General features: G+C 36.0%; 1 protein-coding gene across 1 annotated transcript; it reads left to right on the top strand.

Annotated features, from left to right (window-relative positions):
- Window positions 1-12712: 12712 nt before the first annotated feature.
- Window positions 12713-13402, top strand: LOC119559156. The gene is made up of 2 exons (XM_037872225.1): window positions 12713-12971; window positions 13049-13402. The coding sequence occupies exons 1-2, from the start codon at window positions 12957-12959 to the stop codon at window positions 13379-13381; spliced, it is 348 nt and encodes a 115-aa protein (XP_037728153.1). The 5' UTR covers window positions 12713-12956; the 3' UTR covers window positions 13382-13402.
- Window positions 13403-19931: the final 6529 nt, after the last annotated feature.

Genomic DNA, 19931 nt, shown 5'->3' with positions numbered 1-19931 from the left:
GTTGTGGACTGCCTGATCCGCGTCTTCGTTAATGTGTATGCCTTGATGGCTTGGAATCCAAAAGAGTATTATTTTTTCGGAAGCTCTTTTGTTAATATTTGTATCTATCTTATGGTGGGATAGCGATACTCGGGATTATTTATTGCTGGGAGTGACGACAGAATGTCAGTGCAGACAACAAACTCACCGTTTTTACTGGTGGCAAAGCGTAGGGTAGCAATATAGCCGTAGCTTCTGCCACGAATATAGAATTGTAGAGGGGGAGTGCCCCACCCGCAATGATGGTGTTGTTAGCGTCGATAAATGCGGAAGTGATTGATTCCAAAGTTTTGGATCCGTCGGTAAACAGCCAATGTTTTTCACCGAGGAGTTCTTTGATGGCCCGGACGATCCAATTCTTTGCTAAAGTTAGCGCATATCCGGAGAGTAGAAGGACTTTTGTATCTCCATCTTTCTTTAAATATGTTTTTGAATCGTCAGCTAGTAACCGATTAGGAGTCGTGTATAATTTTGGTATGAGTCGGGTTGTAGTTTCTTTAATTCTATTGGTGATGCTGGGTAGTCCGGACTCCGCTAGAAAGCACTTGGTCGGAGAGGTCAAAAAAGCGTAAATGGATCTGCGTGCAGCTGCGTGGTATCGTGGTAAAATACTCTTGATATTGGAGGCTGCAATCCAGCCGAATATCGGGAGCCCGTAATCTATTTTTGAGAGCATTAATGCCCTTGTTATTTTATTTAAAGTATTAATATGTACATGTGAGTTTTATGAGCATAGAAATTAAATTATGTTTAGACGAGATTCTAAATGCTTTCTAAGTCTTAGGCAGTGTTCTTTAAATGTAAGCCTAGAGTCGAAGGTAATTCCTAGGATTTTTATACCCGTTACTCGTAGAGTAAAAGGGTATACTAGATTCGTCGGAAAGTATGTAACAGGCAGAAGGAAGCGTTTCCGACCCCATAAAGTATATATATTCTTGATCAGGATCACTAGCCGAGTCGATCTAGCCATGTCCGTCTGTCCGTCTGTCCGTCTGTCTGTCTGTCCTGATGAACGCTGAGATCTTGGAAACTATAAGAGCTAGGCTATTAAGATTTGGCGTACAGATTCCTGAGCTTCTTACGCAGCGCAAGTTTGTTTCAGTAGAGCGCCACGCCCACTCTAACGCCCTCAAACCGCCCAAAACTGTGGCTCCTACAGTTTTGATGCTAGAACAAAAATGTTAACTGAAATGTATTGTTCTTATCAATACCTACCGATTGACCTAAGTTTGCCACGCCCACTTTAACGCCCCAAACCGCCCACAAACTTCAAAAAATCGTAAATATGAACGCGGATATCTCGGAAAATATCAAAGATAGAGAAACGGGATTTCAGATTTAGATTCCGTAGGCTTGAGCGCAGCGCAAGTTTGTTACGCGAATATGCCACGCCCACTCTAACGCCCACAAACCGCCCAAATCTGTGGCGCCCACAATTTTCATGCTAGATAAAAAATTTTAACTAAAATGTATTGGTCTCGTCAATACCTATCGATTGACCCACGCCCACTCTAACGCCCACAACGCTTAAATCTGTCTACCGCCGGTAGGTGGCGCATTTGCTGCTTGCATAACTCCATTTTCCTTTGGTCCCTTTAGCTGAGTAACGGGTATCTGATAGTCGAGGTACTCGACTATAGCGTTCTTCCTTGTTAAATGATCGGTTTGTTAAATGATTTTGTTGCTAAATACAATTTCGGGAAAGTAGCAATTTTGTGTTTGTGTGTTTTAAATAGGTTTGCTTTGATTGACAGTACTGCTGAGAGAAGTTGTGGTCGGCCGAGTACCCTGACCAACTATCTCCAAAATGCTGTACAATTTTCTTCGGGCAGGTAACTTGGTCGGAAGTCGGAAAAGCGTAAATGGATCTGCGTGCAGCTGCGTGGTATCGTGGTAAAATACTCTTGATATTGGAGGCTGCAATCCAGCCGAATATCGGGAGCCCGTAATCTATTTTTGAGAGTATTAATGCCCTTGTTATTTTATTTAAAGTATTAATATGTACATGTGAGATTTATGAGCATAGAAATTAAATTATGCTTAGACTTTCTAAGTCTTAAGCAGTGTTCTTTAAATGTAACCCTAGAGTCGAAGGTAATTCCTAGGATTTTTAAATGATCGGTTTGTTGAATGATTTTGTTGTTAAATACAATTTCGGGAAAGTTGCAATTTTGTTTTTGGCAAATATGTAGGACCTGACATTTTTCAATAAAAGAGATACCCCAGATGAAGCGCCCCACTGGTCCAGCTCGTCCAAAACGTTTGAGAAGGTATCTTTAACGGAATTGAGATCTTTCTTGTTGGTGAAAATAAATGCGTCATCAGCATACAGTGAAATGGAAATGTCTTCGTATCTGTTAAAAATTTAAGATATTTGCTCAAAAGCAATCATAACGAGTACCACCGAAAGAGGAGAACTCTGAGGAATGCCATTGTGGAGCTTATGTAGATTTTATGTTGAATTATTTACTCGGATCCTAAAAGTTCTGTTGGTCATGAAGGCTTTGATAAGGTTATAAAGTCTTGGACCAACGCCCCAGAGTTCAAGTTGGTATAGCACTTAATGTAACCCCACTCGATCGAAAGCCTTTTCAAAATCCGTAGCCAGAATAGATACGTGATTTTTTGTAGAAAGGGCCTTCAACGCGAAGTGTTGAAATCTCAACAGAGCATCCATAGTACAGTGACTCTTTTTGAATGCAACCTCCTGGTAGTGAGAGATACGGTTTTCTTTGGTGGTAAGCCACATGAGTCTGCGTGAATTTATTTTCTCGAATGTTTTACCTAGGCAAGAGAGAAGTGAAGTGGGACGAATGCTATTAATTTCATGATTAGTTTTGTTAGGTTTGCGTAAAGGGATTACCGTGGCTGACTTCCAGTTATGTGGATAGGATCCTGTTTGGAGCATTGTGTTAAAGACCTCTAAAAGTTAATATATAACAGCTGATGGTAGGTTTTTAAGTATGGGATACGATATTCTGTCAAAACCAGGACTTTGGCGTTTGGATTGCGATTTCTAATTGCAGTTGGGTAAAATTTGAGTCAAGTTGCCTCGCGGAAAGAGATGTGGAATTGGGTTGGTAGGTGTGTTTTAAAGAGGTTTGCTTTGATTGACAGTACTGCTGAGAGAAGTTGTGGTCGGCCGAGTACCCTGACCAACTATCTCCAAAATGCTGTACAATTTTCTTCGGGCAGGTAAGAAGACCAGTCTCCGTTTTTAAATATTTTATGGGGTTGGGGGTACCCCAGCAAGGCGCTTGACATCGTACCTTTTTTTTGGAGGTATTGAAAGGTGAGATTCGGAAAGTAAAGTTTTGAAAGCAGGTGCTTTCGGCAGCTAGTACAGCCTTTCTGAAGCAAGCGTTGGCTCTTTTGTAGAGTAAAAGATTCGGAATTGTTAGGTCCGATTTGTACTTGTGAAATATATCTTGTTTTCCGTCCCTAAACTCCTGGAGAGAATTGTTCCACCAGGGGACATTGGCCTTGTGTGGAATGCTTTTTGTTTGTGGGATGCTGCAGTTTGCCGCCGCCCTTATACATTTTGTAATTTGGGCAATTTGGCTGTTAAGGCTATAAATTTTCCAAGCCAATGAGATACTCGTGCATTTTGTTTTAAAACTGTCCCAATTGGCCAAGTCGGTTTTGTACTTTGGAAATGGTGGGGACTTATCAGCATTGAATCCGATTATGATTGGGAAGTGATCGCTGCCATACAGATTAGAAGCGATAAACCAGTTGCATATGTGCGCAAGTGGTGGGGATATCAGGGAGATATCTACTTGAGTGAAAGTATTGTGGGTCGAGAAGTGAGTGGCGGAGCCTTAATTAAATTTAGGTCAGCAATTGTACGCTCCAGGACTTTACCCGGGGGTTTGTTTTTGGCGATCCCCATAGCGGGCTTCAAGAGTTGAAGTCGCCCAACACTATGAAGGGGCCGGACGTATGGTTTAAACAGTCAATGATGTCGGTACTCCTGAAACTCTAGCAAGGTGGTATGTACATATTTATTATGGTAATGGGCCGGTTCAGATCAAGCTGGAGGGCTGAGCATAATATGTTTGAAGTAATCTGCTTGTGGGTATGGGGGGTGTGTCGTTTAATGAGCACTCCAATACCTTGTTTGGCTGACGTGCTATGGGGGAGGTTACAGAAATAAAGCTATTTGAATCGTTGGGCAGATGGGTTTTCTGTAGGCATATGATATCGGGCGCATTGTCTTTAATGAGTAGGGATAGTTGGCTGTAATTCCTTATAAATCTATTTAAATTCCATTGGGTGATTTTTATAGGCATTTGTTAAAATAAGAAGGAGGTACAGGGGGCGCTTTTAGAGAACTTGTTCTATTAAAGATTCTGAGTCAGAATGGTGTTTGCTTGGCTAAATTCGGAGTCTGTGGACATATTTTCATTAGTAGAATTACTGTGGTCCGAATCTAATCTTTTAAGAAACCGGTGCGCTTCGTTTATTACAGCGCGATATTTTTCTCTGGTCGGCTTTTGATCATGGGATTTTTATCTTGACGGTGACGGTGGTGATTTGGGGTAGTGGGGGGAAAGGGGGAAATGCCCATTGAGGGCATAGGAGGAGAGGTGGGGAAGGGGTTTACATTTATTTTTAGTACTACATTGGCTGCGCTTTGGTTGCTGGTTGGTGGTTGTTGCTGTTGACTTTTGTTTGCAGAGAGTCTTGCTTCGGTATCGAAGCCGTTACCGAAGTCGGTTGCGAGGAGCAACGTTCGCGAATGAAGCCGAATGATTGATTGTCGATGATGATTGTTGTAGTTGTTGTTTTGAATAGTTCTCTCTTCTCGCATGCTGCATTTTTATTTGTTTTAATTTTTAGTAGATCTCTTTGCTGTTGATACGCTGGGCAAGCAGGTGAGGAGGCGAGGTGTTGGCCTGAGCAGTTCGCGCATTCGGTGCGTGAGCAGGGCGCGGGTGGGTGAGGGGCAAGATTGCAGGTGGAGCACATGCTTGGATCATCATAGTTTCTAGCTGTATGTCCGAGCTTCTGGCAGTTTTTGCACCGCATTGGGTTTGGTAAGTATTCCCTTACTTTGACACTGTACTAAGAGACTTCTAGTTTACTGGAAAGATTGTAGAGATCAAAAGTGACCAGAATCACTCCCGCGGGCTTGGTGGCATTATCGATGGTTCTAGTAGACTTGAGTACCGAATGCACGTTTTGGGCTCGTAGCTCTTTCACAAGTTCTTCTTCTGGGATGTTGTTTAGGCATGGTTGCGTATATTATCCCCTTCACAAAGTTAAGGGGTTCGTGGTAATGGAATTTGCCGTCACATAAGCCAGGTTAGTGGGTGGTACGGAGAAATTTGTCGGCCACTGGTTTTGGTGGTAACTAGCATGAACAGATTTCCATCTCTTACAGCGAAGTGCAGCGAAGCAAGAGAAGTGTAAGATTGGTTTTTAAGAGTCTTTTGTTTTTACGATTATACACTTTGGATTTTTATACCCGTTACTCGTAGAGTAAAAGGGCATACTAGATTCGTCGGAAAGTAAGTAACAGGCAGAAGGAAGCGTTTCCGACCCCATAAAGTATATATATTCTTGATCAGGATCACTAGCCGAGTCGATCTAGCCATGTCCGTCTGTCCGTCTGTCCGTCTGTCTGTCCGTCCGGATGAACGCTGAGATCTCGGAAACTATAAGAGCTAGGCTATTGAGATTAGGCGTGCAGATTCCTGAGCTTCTTACGCAGCGCAAGTTTGTTTCAGCAGAGTGCCACGCCCACTCTAACGCCCACAAACCGCCCAAAACTGTGGCTCCTACAGTTCTCATGCTAGAATAAAAATTTTAACTGAAATGTCTTGTTCTCATCAATACCTATCGATTGACCCAAAAAAAAGTTTGCCACGCCCACTTGAACGCCCACAAACCGCCCACAAACTTCAAAAAATCGTAAATATGAACGCGGATATCTTGGAAAATATCAAAGATTGAGAAATGGGATTTCAGATTTAGATTCCTTAGGCTTAAGCGCAGCGCAATTTTGTCACGCGAATATGCCACGCCCACTAGAACGCCTACAAACCGCCCAAACATGTGGCGCCCACAATTTTCACGCTAGATCAAAAATTTTAACTGAAATGTATTGGTCTTGTCAATACCTTTCGATTAATCCAAACAAAATTTTGCCACGCCCACTCTAACGCCCACAACGCTTAAATCTGTTTACCGCCGGTAGGTGGCGCATTTCAATCTCGCTTTGCTGCTTGCATATCTCCATTTTCCTTTGGTCCCTTTAGCTGAGTAACGGGTATCTGATAGTCGAGGTACTCGACTATAGCGTTCTTCCTTGTTTTGAACTGCAGTTGGAAGCTTAGGGATCTCTTCCGTAAGTTTTTGATAAGGTCTTTTCTTTTTTGATTTGGGGCTCTCGCCTAGCATAGCAAAGAGATTACTCTGCAAATTGGGCAGACGTATGGGCACTCGGAGCGGGGAGGTATACTAGAAAGAAAAACAAGACGTCCGCACTTGATGACTGGTAGTCGGTGTCAGTGAAAAATTTACTTCCAGGATCTCCCCGTTATCCGATATTAAACGCTTAGCTAGAGTCCCTCCCACACCTTTCAAATATATAAAATCCGACTCAGGTACCCAAACTGGATCCTTCAATATTGTCGCAGAGTTTGCCAACACCTGGTCTAAAAAAATGGTATCTGTCGGAATCCTATCTCCCGGATTCCCTGTCTCCATCCGCTACATGCGTAGATACGAACTTCACCCTGCTTGAAATAGAATCCTCAATAGAAAGCACAAAAGAAAAGAGCCCTACCTGATAGGGAATCATGCCCTATGCTCAAAAACTTACGATCCCTCCTAGAAACCAAACGTTTGGAAATCTTCAATCAAATGCTAGACTCCGGAACATACCCACATACATGGAGATCAGCCACCATTATTCCCATACCAAACCTAGCAAACCCTTTTTCTGACATAAACAGCTAGCGCCCCATCTCCGAGTTATCCTGATTAGGAAAAACATTAGAAAAAATAATAGCTCAAAGACTTATCTGGTTTATTAGCCAGCAAAATATAATATCGCATAGTCATTTGCATTTAAAAATAAATACAGAACGATCTTTCGACCTAAAATCTCGTATCTATTCTGGCAACAGATTTTGAAAGAACCTTCGATCGCATGGGGATTCATGCCGTATTTTGTCAACTCGATCGCTGGGGCATTGGTGATAGCCTCCACGACCAATCGCTCTTTCAGAATTCGAGCAAACAATGTCACCTCGAAGACCCACATTTTCTTTCTGTTGTTTTATTTATCAAAGCATTTGAAGAAAAAAATAGCACTCTCTCGACATAAGGAAATCCATTATGTGCAGACGACGCTATTATTTTCACAAAAATAAAAAACATGAATACAGTTAGAATCAATTTTTTAGAAATACTACACGAGATTAACTCGTGGGGACTCTCCTCTGGTGGTCGCTTGCGATTGATAAATGCCAGCTACTTCTTATTTGTCGTAAACACCGATGAAACCCTTTCGACATGGACTTTTTCTACAAAATAATAAAAAATGTTAATTTCTTTAAAGTTTTGGGCATAACCTTCGACACCAAACTAATTTTTCAACAACATTGTAAGATTCTTAGACAGCAGCTAGAAACTAATATAATTAAATTTTTATCATCAAAAATAAAGACTCTCATAGATATAACGCGCGCTCTAGTGCTTTCTAAAATCGACTACGGCCTGCCAATTTTCGGTTGGTGTGCTTAGTCGCGCATAAAAAAACTACAAACATTATATCACGGAGCAGTGCGCCGTGCCATTCACGCATTTCTCACCTCTCCAGTAGCATGCACATTAGCAGAATCCGGCCGACCGAGTATTCGATCACGCATAGAAGAAACTCCGATTATGCTTACCCTAAAGCTACATCTCACTAAGGACTTCGAAACCGTTTTCAAACAAATGCATATCCACGCTTAGACGTTGCGCCAGCTACGTCCAGCAGCTTAACCCACATCTGCCTAAGCCAAGAAGGTCTTTTAAAAACCCTGCCTATTCGGGCACTTAAAATCCAAACATAAACACGCAAATCTCCAACTCATCTAAAAAATACATGCTGTTTAGAAACTTAAAACGTTTTTTGAGTGTACAAGAAGATCTTGAGGATAGAACATGGACTTACACCGATGCCCCTAAAGTCAACGAATTAAATTCCCTATACAGTGGTTGACTGCAACAAAATTAATTGCAGGAGGAAAGCTCTTCCAACTCCGTATTCATCTCCTAAGCTTTTTACATATTAAAAGCATGCCAAAAATGCTAGAAAATTTGTTGTCTGCACGGACAGCCTCTCCTTTATTTCCGCCCTACTCAACTGGGATAGTAGTAGAATAATACGGGAGCTGGCTCACTAGGTAATGAATCATGTCAAAAAAGGGGGTGGGGGTGACCCTAATTAGTCACGCATGTTTGCACACAGGTGTTTTAATGACCTAATAAGCATAATTAAGTAATAAAAGTGTTCGAAAAAGGGGGTGGTGGTGACCCCAATTAGTCACGCATGGTTGCACACAGGTCACTTAATGAGGTTAAAAAGGGGTGTGAGGTGTGAGGATCACCCTAAAGAAATGGTGATTGAATTGTTTTGTCTTGTCCTTTTCTGACCCCAAAGGTGTGTGTGTGTGAGGGGTGCAAATGTCATGCGTAGGACTTTGTGGTTGTTTAGAGTGATCTTTACCCGAATAGGGTGCGTAGGAGTGTAAGAGGGGAGTTTTGTTTGCTTCTAACTTGTATTAAGTTAAGGGGAGGGTGATCTTAAATGTTTCAATTCTGTAGTGGAAGTGGAGGTGGTGGTGGTGGTGGTGGTGGTGGTGGTGGTGGTGGTGGTGGTGGTGGTGGTGGTGGTGGTGGTGGTGGTGGTGGTGGTGGTGGTGGTGGTGGTGGTGGTGGTGGTGGTGGTGGTGGTGGTGGTGGTGGTGGTGGTTCCTAACAGAATATACACAAAAACAAATCAGATCGTTTATTTAGTCAAATACGTTTTTATTTAATCATATTTGAAAGTTTTTTCTGACGCGCTTATAGAAAGAGAAAACGGTTACCTTCCTAGTTACCTAGTTTTCAAAAAATTTATGTGTTAAGGAGAAATGTGGAAAGTACTTCAGTTTTAGAAAACTATTCGGGTTGAGCGAACCATCTTAAATCGTCGTGCGAACCCTCCGGTAATTCCAAGTTAAAGTAAAGTCGTGTTAATTTACGTTCCATCCGAATTCGATTTGTGTAAACTTATCAAATTGATAAAAATTAAAATACTTTACTAACTGTAAAGTAAAGTTGTGTGAACTTGTGGACTACCCAGATTTGAGTTGTGTGAACTTATCAAATTGATAAAACGTAAAATACTTTACAGTTAAAGTAAAGTATAATAAAGTGAAAAGTACAAATAACTATACAATACAATATTTCCAAAAACAAAAAATCAAAACAAAAATGAATAAGTACTGTGCAAAGTGCAACATTACCCTATCGGGTAACATTTCGTGGAGTCATCATCTGCGAACGGAGAAACATAAGAGGAATGTTATAGAACCAGTGGATTCAAGGATTCAAAAAATAAGTTCTGGATTCCACGGAAGGATTATTCACTACCTCTATGAAAATACCAACAAAGATGTCATTTATCCAACACAATTTATGGAGGAAGCAGGAGAAGCTTTTCTACCTCACTTGTACCCATTGTTGGAAAGTTATTCATCGGTGAAAATAAATTTTGAACTTTTTGGAGAGTTCGCACTTTTGAAGGAAGAAAAGGAATGCATTCATATAAAGTAACTTCAAAGTAAGATGACAATAATTAGAGCGTACTCCAATATAGAAAATGAATACATGGAAATTATGGAAAAAATTTTGGTGAGGATGGAAAAATTCCAAGAAAGGGATAGTGGATGGACTTTACTTCATCTCATTCGATTGGAGATGAATATTAATCAATATTCACCTTTAAGAGGATCGTCATACATAAAACTACCCTCTTGTTTGGAAGCTGAAAAAGCAATTATAAATGTAAAAAACATAAATGATGAATATTGTTTTAAATGGAGCTTAATCGCAGCACTACGAAATCTAAATAAGAATGCAAGCAGATGTACAACCTCTAAAGTTAATATAAATGATTAACTCATTCAAGTCAATGGGATCACATTAAATTTCACTGGATTGGAATTTCCACTTAGGCCTGCAGATATATCTAAATGTATGGAAATAAATAAAGATATATGTGTTACACTTTTCGGATTCGACGATGGAGTTATGTTTGGACCTATATTTTACTCTTTTGAAGTGAGGACAAATTCTATAAATATGCTGATACTGGAGGAAGGATGTAAAGCACATTATACTTGGATTAAAAATCTCTCAAAGTAAGTTGTTTTATCATATCATTATTATGTATTTTTTTTGTTTTTGTTTTAAAATTTAATAATATTTATTTGTGTTCATATTAAAAAAAAAATTTTTTTTGTGTTTTTCTTTAATTTAGTTTGGTTTCCTCTCAAGTTTCGAGAGATAAATCAAAAAAATGGTTCTGTCAAATTACCCAACATGAAGGATGTCACTTTACGGTACACGAATATTCAAAAGGAAGTGATGGTACCATTCACAGTTTAAGCTGACTTTGAATGCATCCTTCAACCGATTGATAAAAAAAAACGTTAAATTTAAATATTATAAATATACATAAACCTGTTTCATATGCATACTATATAAAGTGTGCACATAATAATTTGTTTTAGAAACTAGATTCAACTCAGGAATGAATTTCCTGTTATCTCTAATAGAAAATTTAACTTTTATATACGAAAACCATATTTCCAAACCTGTTACTATAGTAATGTCAGATGTTGAAGAAGATGATTTCAAAAAATCTAATAATTGCCATATATGTAACACTCCTCTTTTATTAGATAGAGTTAGGGATCACTGTCACTTCACAGGAAAATGTAGGGGTGCAGCACATAATGCGTGCAATTTAAAATATAAAGTTCCAAAATTTATTCCTGTTTTCTTCCACAATTTCACCAGGTATGATTGACATCTATTTATAAAAAATTTGGCAATCTTACCTGGTGAAATAAAGGTAATTCCATTAAATAAGGAACAATATATCTTAATTTCAAAAATTATAACTATAAGTAATGGTGATAACTTTGAAATCCGTTTTCTAGATTCGTTTCGATTTATGCCTTCTACATTAGATACATTAGCTTCAAATCTAGATAGTGAACAAATGTATATAACAAGATAATTTTACCCAAATGAAAATCATTTCAACTTAATGCGAAGAAAGGGTGTATTTCCATTTGAATATTTAGATTCAGTTGAGAAATTAAAAGAAAGTAAATTACCTCCTAGAGAAGCTTTCTATAGTTCCTTTACCGAAAATTAATGTTCAATTGAAAATTATACTCATGCATAAAGGTATGGATTGAGTTTTCTTGTAAGAATCTTAAAGATTATTTAGAATTATATTTGAAAACAGATGTTTTATTAATGTCTGATGTCTTTGAAGAAGATGTCCGAAGACTTTGTACTAAAATTTATTCACTCGATCCAGCATATTTTTTACTAAACCAGGATCATGGTCATGGATCATGGGAAGCTATGTTAAAATGTACTAAACTTTAATTAGATTAATTAACTGATATGGATCACTATAAATTTATTCAAGGTGGTATTCGTGGTGGCTTAGTACAATGTACATGTAGATATGGTAAAGCAAACAACAAATATGTTGAGAATTTTGATAGAACTCAAAAATCATCATATTTGATTTATTTGGATGCAAATAATTTGTATGCAAATAATTTTAATGGATTTCAAGGGGAGAACTTGATAGTATAAACATTACAGAGATGGCAGATGATAGTGAATATGGATACATTTTTGAGGTAGACTTAAAATATCTTTTTAATTTGCACAATAAACACAATGACCTTCCATTTTGTTGTAATAATCAGTTACCAACAAAGTCAGACAAAATAAAAAATTAATTGCTGATTTAAGGGATAAAGAAAAATATATAATTCATTATAAAAATCTTCAACAGTTTATAGAAAATGGATTAAATCTAACAAAAATTCATAGAAGTCTTCGCTTCTTTCAGAAGCCTTGGTTAAAAACATATATTGCTTTGAATACATGCCATGGAACTTATGCAAAAAAATACATTTGATAAAGATTTTTTTAAACTTTTAAATAAAGCTGTCTATGGAAAAACTATGGAAAATGTGGACAAACGCGTTGAAATAAAGTTAATTACTGAATGGGAAAGTGCTTCACCATCAGATTCTTCTGGCGCAAAAATGTATTGTGGTAGATCTCTCATTTCAAAGTCAAACTTCCATAGTGTAAAACAGTTTTCAGAAAACTTCTTTGCATTTCAAATGAAAAGATTATATGTGTTGTACAACAAACCTCTATATTTAGGTTTTTCTGTATTAGATTTATCGAAATGGAAAAAAGGAAGATTTTCATTATAATTATATTAAACCTTAATACAATGAAAATGTTCAATTAAATTATATGGATACAGATTCTTTTATACACCCAAAAAAAAAACCAAAAGTATACACTTAATAAGCGTTGTGTTAAAAGTATACTAAAGTTAGTATAAAAATGTAAGAATTAACTCAACACTAATTAGTTTCAACTGTATACTTTGTAGTGTAAGTGCTCTACCAAAGAGTATAAAGCGTAAACCTGTAGTGTTATTTTTAAACTAGTCATTAAATAGTTTTTAATGGTGTGAAACTAGGACAATAGCGAATATTCGAACATATATTTTGGTGTAAAACCAGGACAATAGCGAGTATACGAACACAGAAAATGCTACCGGAGTAGGCGTTGTTTGACGCGTTAATGATGATTGTGATTTTATGCCGAGTCAACATGTAAGTAAAATATTTGTTCTAAAATTAAAAAAATCAATATTATATTGTCCCTGTTGGTAAATATTGTGTATTTTCAGATGCAAGTGCTTTGCGCACGCGTACAGATGCATACCGCGAAGGAGCTAACGAACTCGACGTACCGCCTTTGTGCTGTCAGAACAGCGAGTGCCTTCCGGACGATCTCGGACGACGCAGCGCTCGTCATTCCAGGCCAAGTTCCCCTATGTGAACTGGTGCGGGAGCCACAGAACCAAGACCGAGGTGAAGAGGAGTGCCAGGATGCAGAGCGTCGACAACTGGCAGGCAGCCTGGGACAACTCCAGCAAGGTGGCTACCATTGCGCTAGGCAATACCTTGCGGTGATACCGCGCAATCACGGCCCCTACTCTTGTTGCTTGTACTTATTTTAGTCTGCATATACGTGTTAGGTAAGGGAATATAAAAAAAAAACACGAAGGAGCTAAAAACATGTGTTATGTGTGTTGCGCAAAATATGAATATTTGTGAAATAATAACAAAATAATATGTGAAATAGAAATAAAAGAAAAACAACATACAACTTGATTTTATTGGGTTTGGGATACCACGAAAAACAAAATAGTATAAATTTTATACTACAGGCAACGGGGAAATCGTATAAGTTTTATACGAAATAGTATCAAATGTATACTAACGATTTCGATAAATAGCTTAAAAAGTATACTACGGCCCTCTAGATTAGTATAAAATGTATACGAAATAGTATAAAACGGAGACTACATAGGATAGCTTTTATACTAAATAGTATAAAAAGTAAACTATCAGCATAAATTTCAGTACACTGAGTGAGTATAAATTGTATACTCGTTAGTTTAACTTTGATAACTTCGAAAGTTTCAGTTTAATACTTTCGGTGTCATAAGGTTAATACGCATCTTATCAAGATATTTTTGACACTCAATAGTTTAGATTTAATGTACGAATAGTTTAGTTTCTATGATCATTTTTTTTTGGGTGTATATACTACTAAAACTGACGATTTTTATAAAGATATTCAGAATGATATTGAGATGAAGTTTGATACATCAGATTATTCTGATGAATTACTTAATCTCTATAATTTTCCTAAAGCCAATAAAAAAAAATTGGGTTTTTTTAAAGATAAACTCAATGAACTCAATGAGATCAAAAATGTATGCCTTTAAAACATCTAATAGTAATGACAACTCTGAAAAAACAGTGAAAAAATCAAAGGGAGTTAAAAGAAGTGCAATAGATCCATTAACTTTTAATAGTTTTAAAAAATGTTTGTTTTCGGAAGAGGGAGTGGTAGGCTCTATGTCAATGATTAGATCTAAAAATCATCTTTTATCAACAGTTAATTTTAAAAAAGTAGTTCTCAGTCATAAAGACACAATACAAAACAAAAATACAAAACAATAAAATTAATACACTACAATATGGACATTATAAAAAAAATAAAAGAAATAGAGAATTGTCCTAATATAAATATTTATCAAGACTTAAAAATAGAAAATTTTAAGAAAAATATAGATGATTGTACATTTGAAATGTTTTACACAGAATTAGAATTAAATTCACTAAATTGTAAACAAGAATAAATGTAACCTTTAATTGTAAATAAAATAGAACAAACATCGCTTTTTATTTAAAGGTTAAAATTTAAGGTAATGTATAAACCAAATATTACAATTCACAATATTATTATAAAACATTTATTTAACAGAACAAACATCGCTTTTATTTAGAGGTTAATGTTAAAATTTAGGAAAATGTATATTGGGTTATATAACAATTTAGAACATTATAAAATTCGAATTTAACAGAAGAATTACAATATTTTCTTGGAATTACATTAAATTTGATTACTTTCTTCTGTATTTAGTGGTATAGTTTGATTATAGTTATCTATACCACCCTCTAATCTATACACTTTATTGTCATCATTACTTAAAGGAAATGATTTAACGTATTCATCATTATCTTCATCTAAATTAAACGGTATAGTTTGAACATAGTTATCTATACCACCCTCAACAACAATAGTTTCATCCTCACTAGATGATCTTGGAATACATGGTTCCGGTTTATCATCATCATAAAGGATTACATCGTGGTCATCATCATCATCATCGTCATTATACAAATCAAGAGAAAATTTGCCAACCTCTTTTTTATTAATGTTTTGGAGTTCTGAAAATATAAATATTATTAGTATATACATATATATATATAAATATTATTTTGTATATATATATTAAGCTCACCTTTTTTTAATTTACTCGAACTATTATTTTCATCTTCTTTTTTTATATTTTGCAAAAACAAACATATTTCCCTACTCAATCAGATTATAGTATAATATCACTATTAGTTATTTTGAAATCGTTAATATCGTTAATTGGTATTTTATCTGTGCTGATCTCACTTTCTTTTTTATTTAAATATTCAATCACCATTTGAGCTACTAAATTTCTCTTTCTTAAATATAACCCATTAATTCTTTCTGCTTCATCGATTTAAATTTCATGGATTTGTGGACCATCACTAAGATGTGATGTATTACTAATAATTAATTAATAATTCTTGTGATGTATTACTAATTATAGGTGCTCGACTTACGTTTTCAAATTCTGTCTCACTATCATTTATACCCATATCAATTTTTTCCGATTTTTCATCTCCTATGTTTTTATTTTCTATTTAAATAACATTTGTGTTTTCGCTATTAAAATCAAAAAGATTGGGTGGGTTTGTAGTTGTTGCAGATGTAGTTGTTGTAGCTGTTTTTGTTGTTGTTTCTTCTTCCAGAATTTCTCTTTTTAATGTAGTTTTTGCTGTTGTAGTTGCTGTTGTAGTTGCTGTTGTAGTTGTTTCTTCTTCCTCCTCCAGAATTCCCCTTCTCATTGTAGGTGTACTTGCAGTTGCTGTAGTTGAGGCAGATGTAGTTGTAGTTGTTTCTTCTTCAACTGTGCTTGCACTTCTACTTGTTGTTAAGTCTTTTTCATTAATGCTACTATTAATAGCATTAAATATTTTAGTATCGAGTTCACTTTTTAAGTTTGTTTTCTCACTTTCATCACTTGTCTTGTTTATGAGATCCATAAAAATATGGCTATCCTCTACGATCTCAAATTTTAAGTTAATTTTAATGATTTTATTTTAGTTTTGGAACATTGATATATAACCCAATCGAATTATTGGAAGTCGATGGGTTTTCAATTAAAGTCATTTCATTGGGGAGTGGTATTATTTTCACCATCGAATTAAAGAGGGAAAGTATTACAAAAAATATTATAAAAACCGTCATTTTTTTTTCAGGAGCGAACAAACGAACGAACGAATAAATGGGCAAACGATCACGAAATTGAGTTGCGTGAACGAATAGATGAAAACTGAATACTTTTTGAAATTCTTCCCCCTTTATAGCCTCCAGATTTGTATATATAAATATATATATACATGAGTTGATTTATATGCTTCCACTTGTTGTTTTTATGAATCCCACTATCTTTTGATTTTAAAAAGTCTACACAGTACACAACTATACAACCCAAAATTGTTATCTGTACATGCTCTTTTAGTCTAGCCAACGCACAAGCTCATAATCAAGTTCCGTTCAAATTATTATCTGTACATGCTTTTCTTCACACTTTATAAATAGAAATTGCTTGTGTGTGAAAAAACATAATTTGATTTCACGCATTGACGTCAATGCCTACATTTTAATTGTTCTATGCTTCCACTTGTTCTTTATAGAATTTCGTTTTTATGAATCCAACTATCTTCTGATTTTGAAAAGCCTAGCAATCTTTTTAACAAGATAAGTATTAGGGAACTTTGATTTCTTAATTTCTTGTTTATAGAAACCACCTTGAACTGGATCTCTCTTCAAGTCCTCAAGTAAATATGTGGTGGGGGATGTATTTTGTACTTTTCGAATTCGAAAAATTTCCGTTGTCCAGTTTGGGGTATATCCTTTTTCAAAGACATGTTTATATTTACTTATTTGTACATGATCCCCCTCTTTAAAGTCCCCATTTGTAAATATTTTTAGATGATTGTACGATCTCATCAAAATCTGTTTTTTCATTTTTTTCATTCAAGTCCTCAAGTAAATATGTGGTGGGGGATGTATTTTGTACTTTTCGAAGTCGAAAAATTTCCGTTGTCCAGTTTGGGGTATATCCTTTTTCAAAGACGTGTTTATATTTACTTATTTGTACATGATCCCCCTCTTTAAAGTCCCCATTTGTAAATATTTTTAGATAATTGTACGATCTCATTAAAATCTGTTTTTCATTTTTAGCATTGACGTCAATGGGGTTAATTTTAATCGTTCTATGCTTCTTGTTATTATAATTATTAATCAACTCTTTGTATATTTGAAGCCAAGTATATTTTCCATTAAAACTAAACTCACGCCACATAAGTTCTTTTAATGTTCTATTAAAACGTTCCACAATAGATGCTTTAAGAGTACTAAATGTTGAGTAATGATTAATTTCATATCTTGTCATCAATTCTCTAAATTGTTTATTATAGAATTCATTTCCATTATCTGTTTGTAAATTCTTTGGTACTCCACGACAAGATTTTATTATTTTTCCATTGCTTTTGTAACTTCTTCTGAATTTTTCGATTTTATTGCTTCACCCCATCCATATTTAGAAAATGTATCTATTACTGTTAACAAATACCTATATCCTTTATTTGATGATGCATATGCATACTCATAGCATTATTTTATTTGGTATAAAAGTTTTCTTCTCTAAAGATTCAGTTTCACCTTTTAAAACTGAAGTTGGTGCAATTATATAATGTTAATTATAAAATGTTACTTTCTATTTCATTTATATCCTCCACTATCTTTTTTAAAGTTTTTATGAGAAATTCCAATTTTTTAGAAATTTTACTCACTTTTTCCTCAATATTATTGATTCGAGGTCTTAATTTGAAGATTTCTTGCTTCTGCGGTTGCTTAGAAATTTCATTAGATGTATTCTGTACTAGTTTACCTTTTTCATCATCAATATAAAATTTTGTTGCAATATCATTTTCATGAATGGGGGGTAGGGAATTTTTAAATCGTTTCCTCAGAACATTTTAATGTCCATCATAATCATTAAGTAAAAATTGGAATTTTTCTACACCTTTTGTTATACAAGTATCTCTTAAGTAATCTTTCTCATTTAAACAAAAACAACCAAACTTATCAAGTGACATTTTAAATATAAAATAAATAATGAAAGAATGGTAAATTTATGTATGATCCACATTAATTGTTAAAACTTCTTCTTCGTTTTCACGACGTGAAAATTGACTTTTTCGAAGTATTGTTCCATCTATTTGTATCTGATCAGAACGAATGATTGGTGATGGGTTTTTTAAATTTTGGTTTATTTGGTTTATTTATTTGTTAAGATTTGGTTTATTATTTGTTAAGATTTTCCAATTTATCAAGAAGCTATTTTAATAAATTATGTATATACTCCATTTGAGTTATCATTTTTATACCCGTTACTCGTAGAGTAAAAGGGTATACTAGATTCGTCGGAAAGTATGTAACAGGCAGAAGGAAGCGTTTCCGACCCCATAAAGTATATATATTCTTGATCAGGATCACTAGCCGAGTCGATCTAGCCATGTCCGTCTGTCCGTCTGTCCGTCTGTCCGGATGAACGCTGAGATCTCGGAAACTATGAGAGCTAGGCTATTGAGATTTGGCGAGCAGATTTCTGAGCTTCTTACGCAGCGCAAGTTTGTTTCAGTAGAGTGCCACGCCCACTCTAACGCCCACAAACCGCCCAAAACTGTGGCTCCTACAGTTTTGATGTTAGATAGAAAATTTTAACTGAAATGTATTAGTCTTGTCCATACCTATCGATTGACCCAAAAAAAATTTTTCTACGCCCACTCTAACGCCCACAAACCTCCCAAGAAAAAAAGCTATGACGTCAGAGTCAGACAGTGCGAAATGTTTTTACGCGTGTATGTGTGTGTATGTAAATAGTTGCCGGCCGAATTTAGCGGCAAAGAGAAAAGCACTGCCGGCGCTCAGAGAGAGCAAAGTGCGCGGCTAACTTATTCTATTGAACAATGAATTTGTCACGCCTACCCCAACGCACACAACGCTTAATTCTGTCTTCCGCCGGTAGGTGGCGCATTTAAATCTCGCTTTGCTGCTTGCATATCTCCATTTCCCTTTGGTCGCTTAAGCTGAGTAACGGGTATCTGATAGTCGAGGTACTCGACTATAGCGTTCTCCCTTGTTATTACTTTACTTTCCAGCTCTGATACTCTTTTATTTCGTAGTTGAAAAGATTTAGTTATAGTTTCCATTTGATGTGATTTCGCTTCATTAATTTTATCATCTACATAAAATTTAATAGCCAAATCATTTCCATTTATTGGTTTTGAAGAGTTTTTAATTCTTTTTTCTGAACATTTATGTGACCATCAGTGTCTAGATATATACCTGTAAGACTCTCAACTGTAGCATGCATGTATCATTGTAGCGAGTACCCACTGTACCGACACCAACATTGTGGTACAGTGTACTTAAACAAATTCAAAAGTGCCGACCGCTAAATTTTTGCGGACAGCCGAAATATGAATGCGCCTCAGAGCCCAACTTATGGGAAGTGCTAGTGTCAGCATAATCCCATGGCCTGAGTGCAGACACATACAAGGCATGCATGTACAACTTCTCTCGCGCTCTCAGTGCTACCAGCAGAAATACAATTGCGAGCATATACTTCGATATATATATGACGGCCGCTGCCAATGTTTGCAGGCAGCGCAGCCGCAAATAGCTAGCTGTAAGTCATTCATATTTTGACGATCCCCAAATAAAGATCTGCCCATGGCAGTTGTAACAAATGACAAATCTTTTAATGAAAATATAATGGCAAACATAACATGGCGACCGTGACAGCGATATTGGACTTAAAAAAAAAA

This window comes from Drosophila subpulchrella, unplaced genomic scaffold, assembly GCF_014743375.2.
Source record: "Drosophila subpulchrella strain 33 F10 #4 breed RU33 unplaced genomic scaffold, RU_Dsub_v1.1 Primary Assembly Seq18, whole genome shotgun sequence".
Lineage (NCBI taxonomy): Eukaryota > Metazoa > Arthropoda > Insecta > Diptera > Drosophilidae > Drosophila > Drosophila subpulchrella.
The sequence above is the reverse complement of the archived record's forward strand: the minus strand, read 5'-3'. Positions and strand labels throughout refer to the sequence as shown.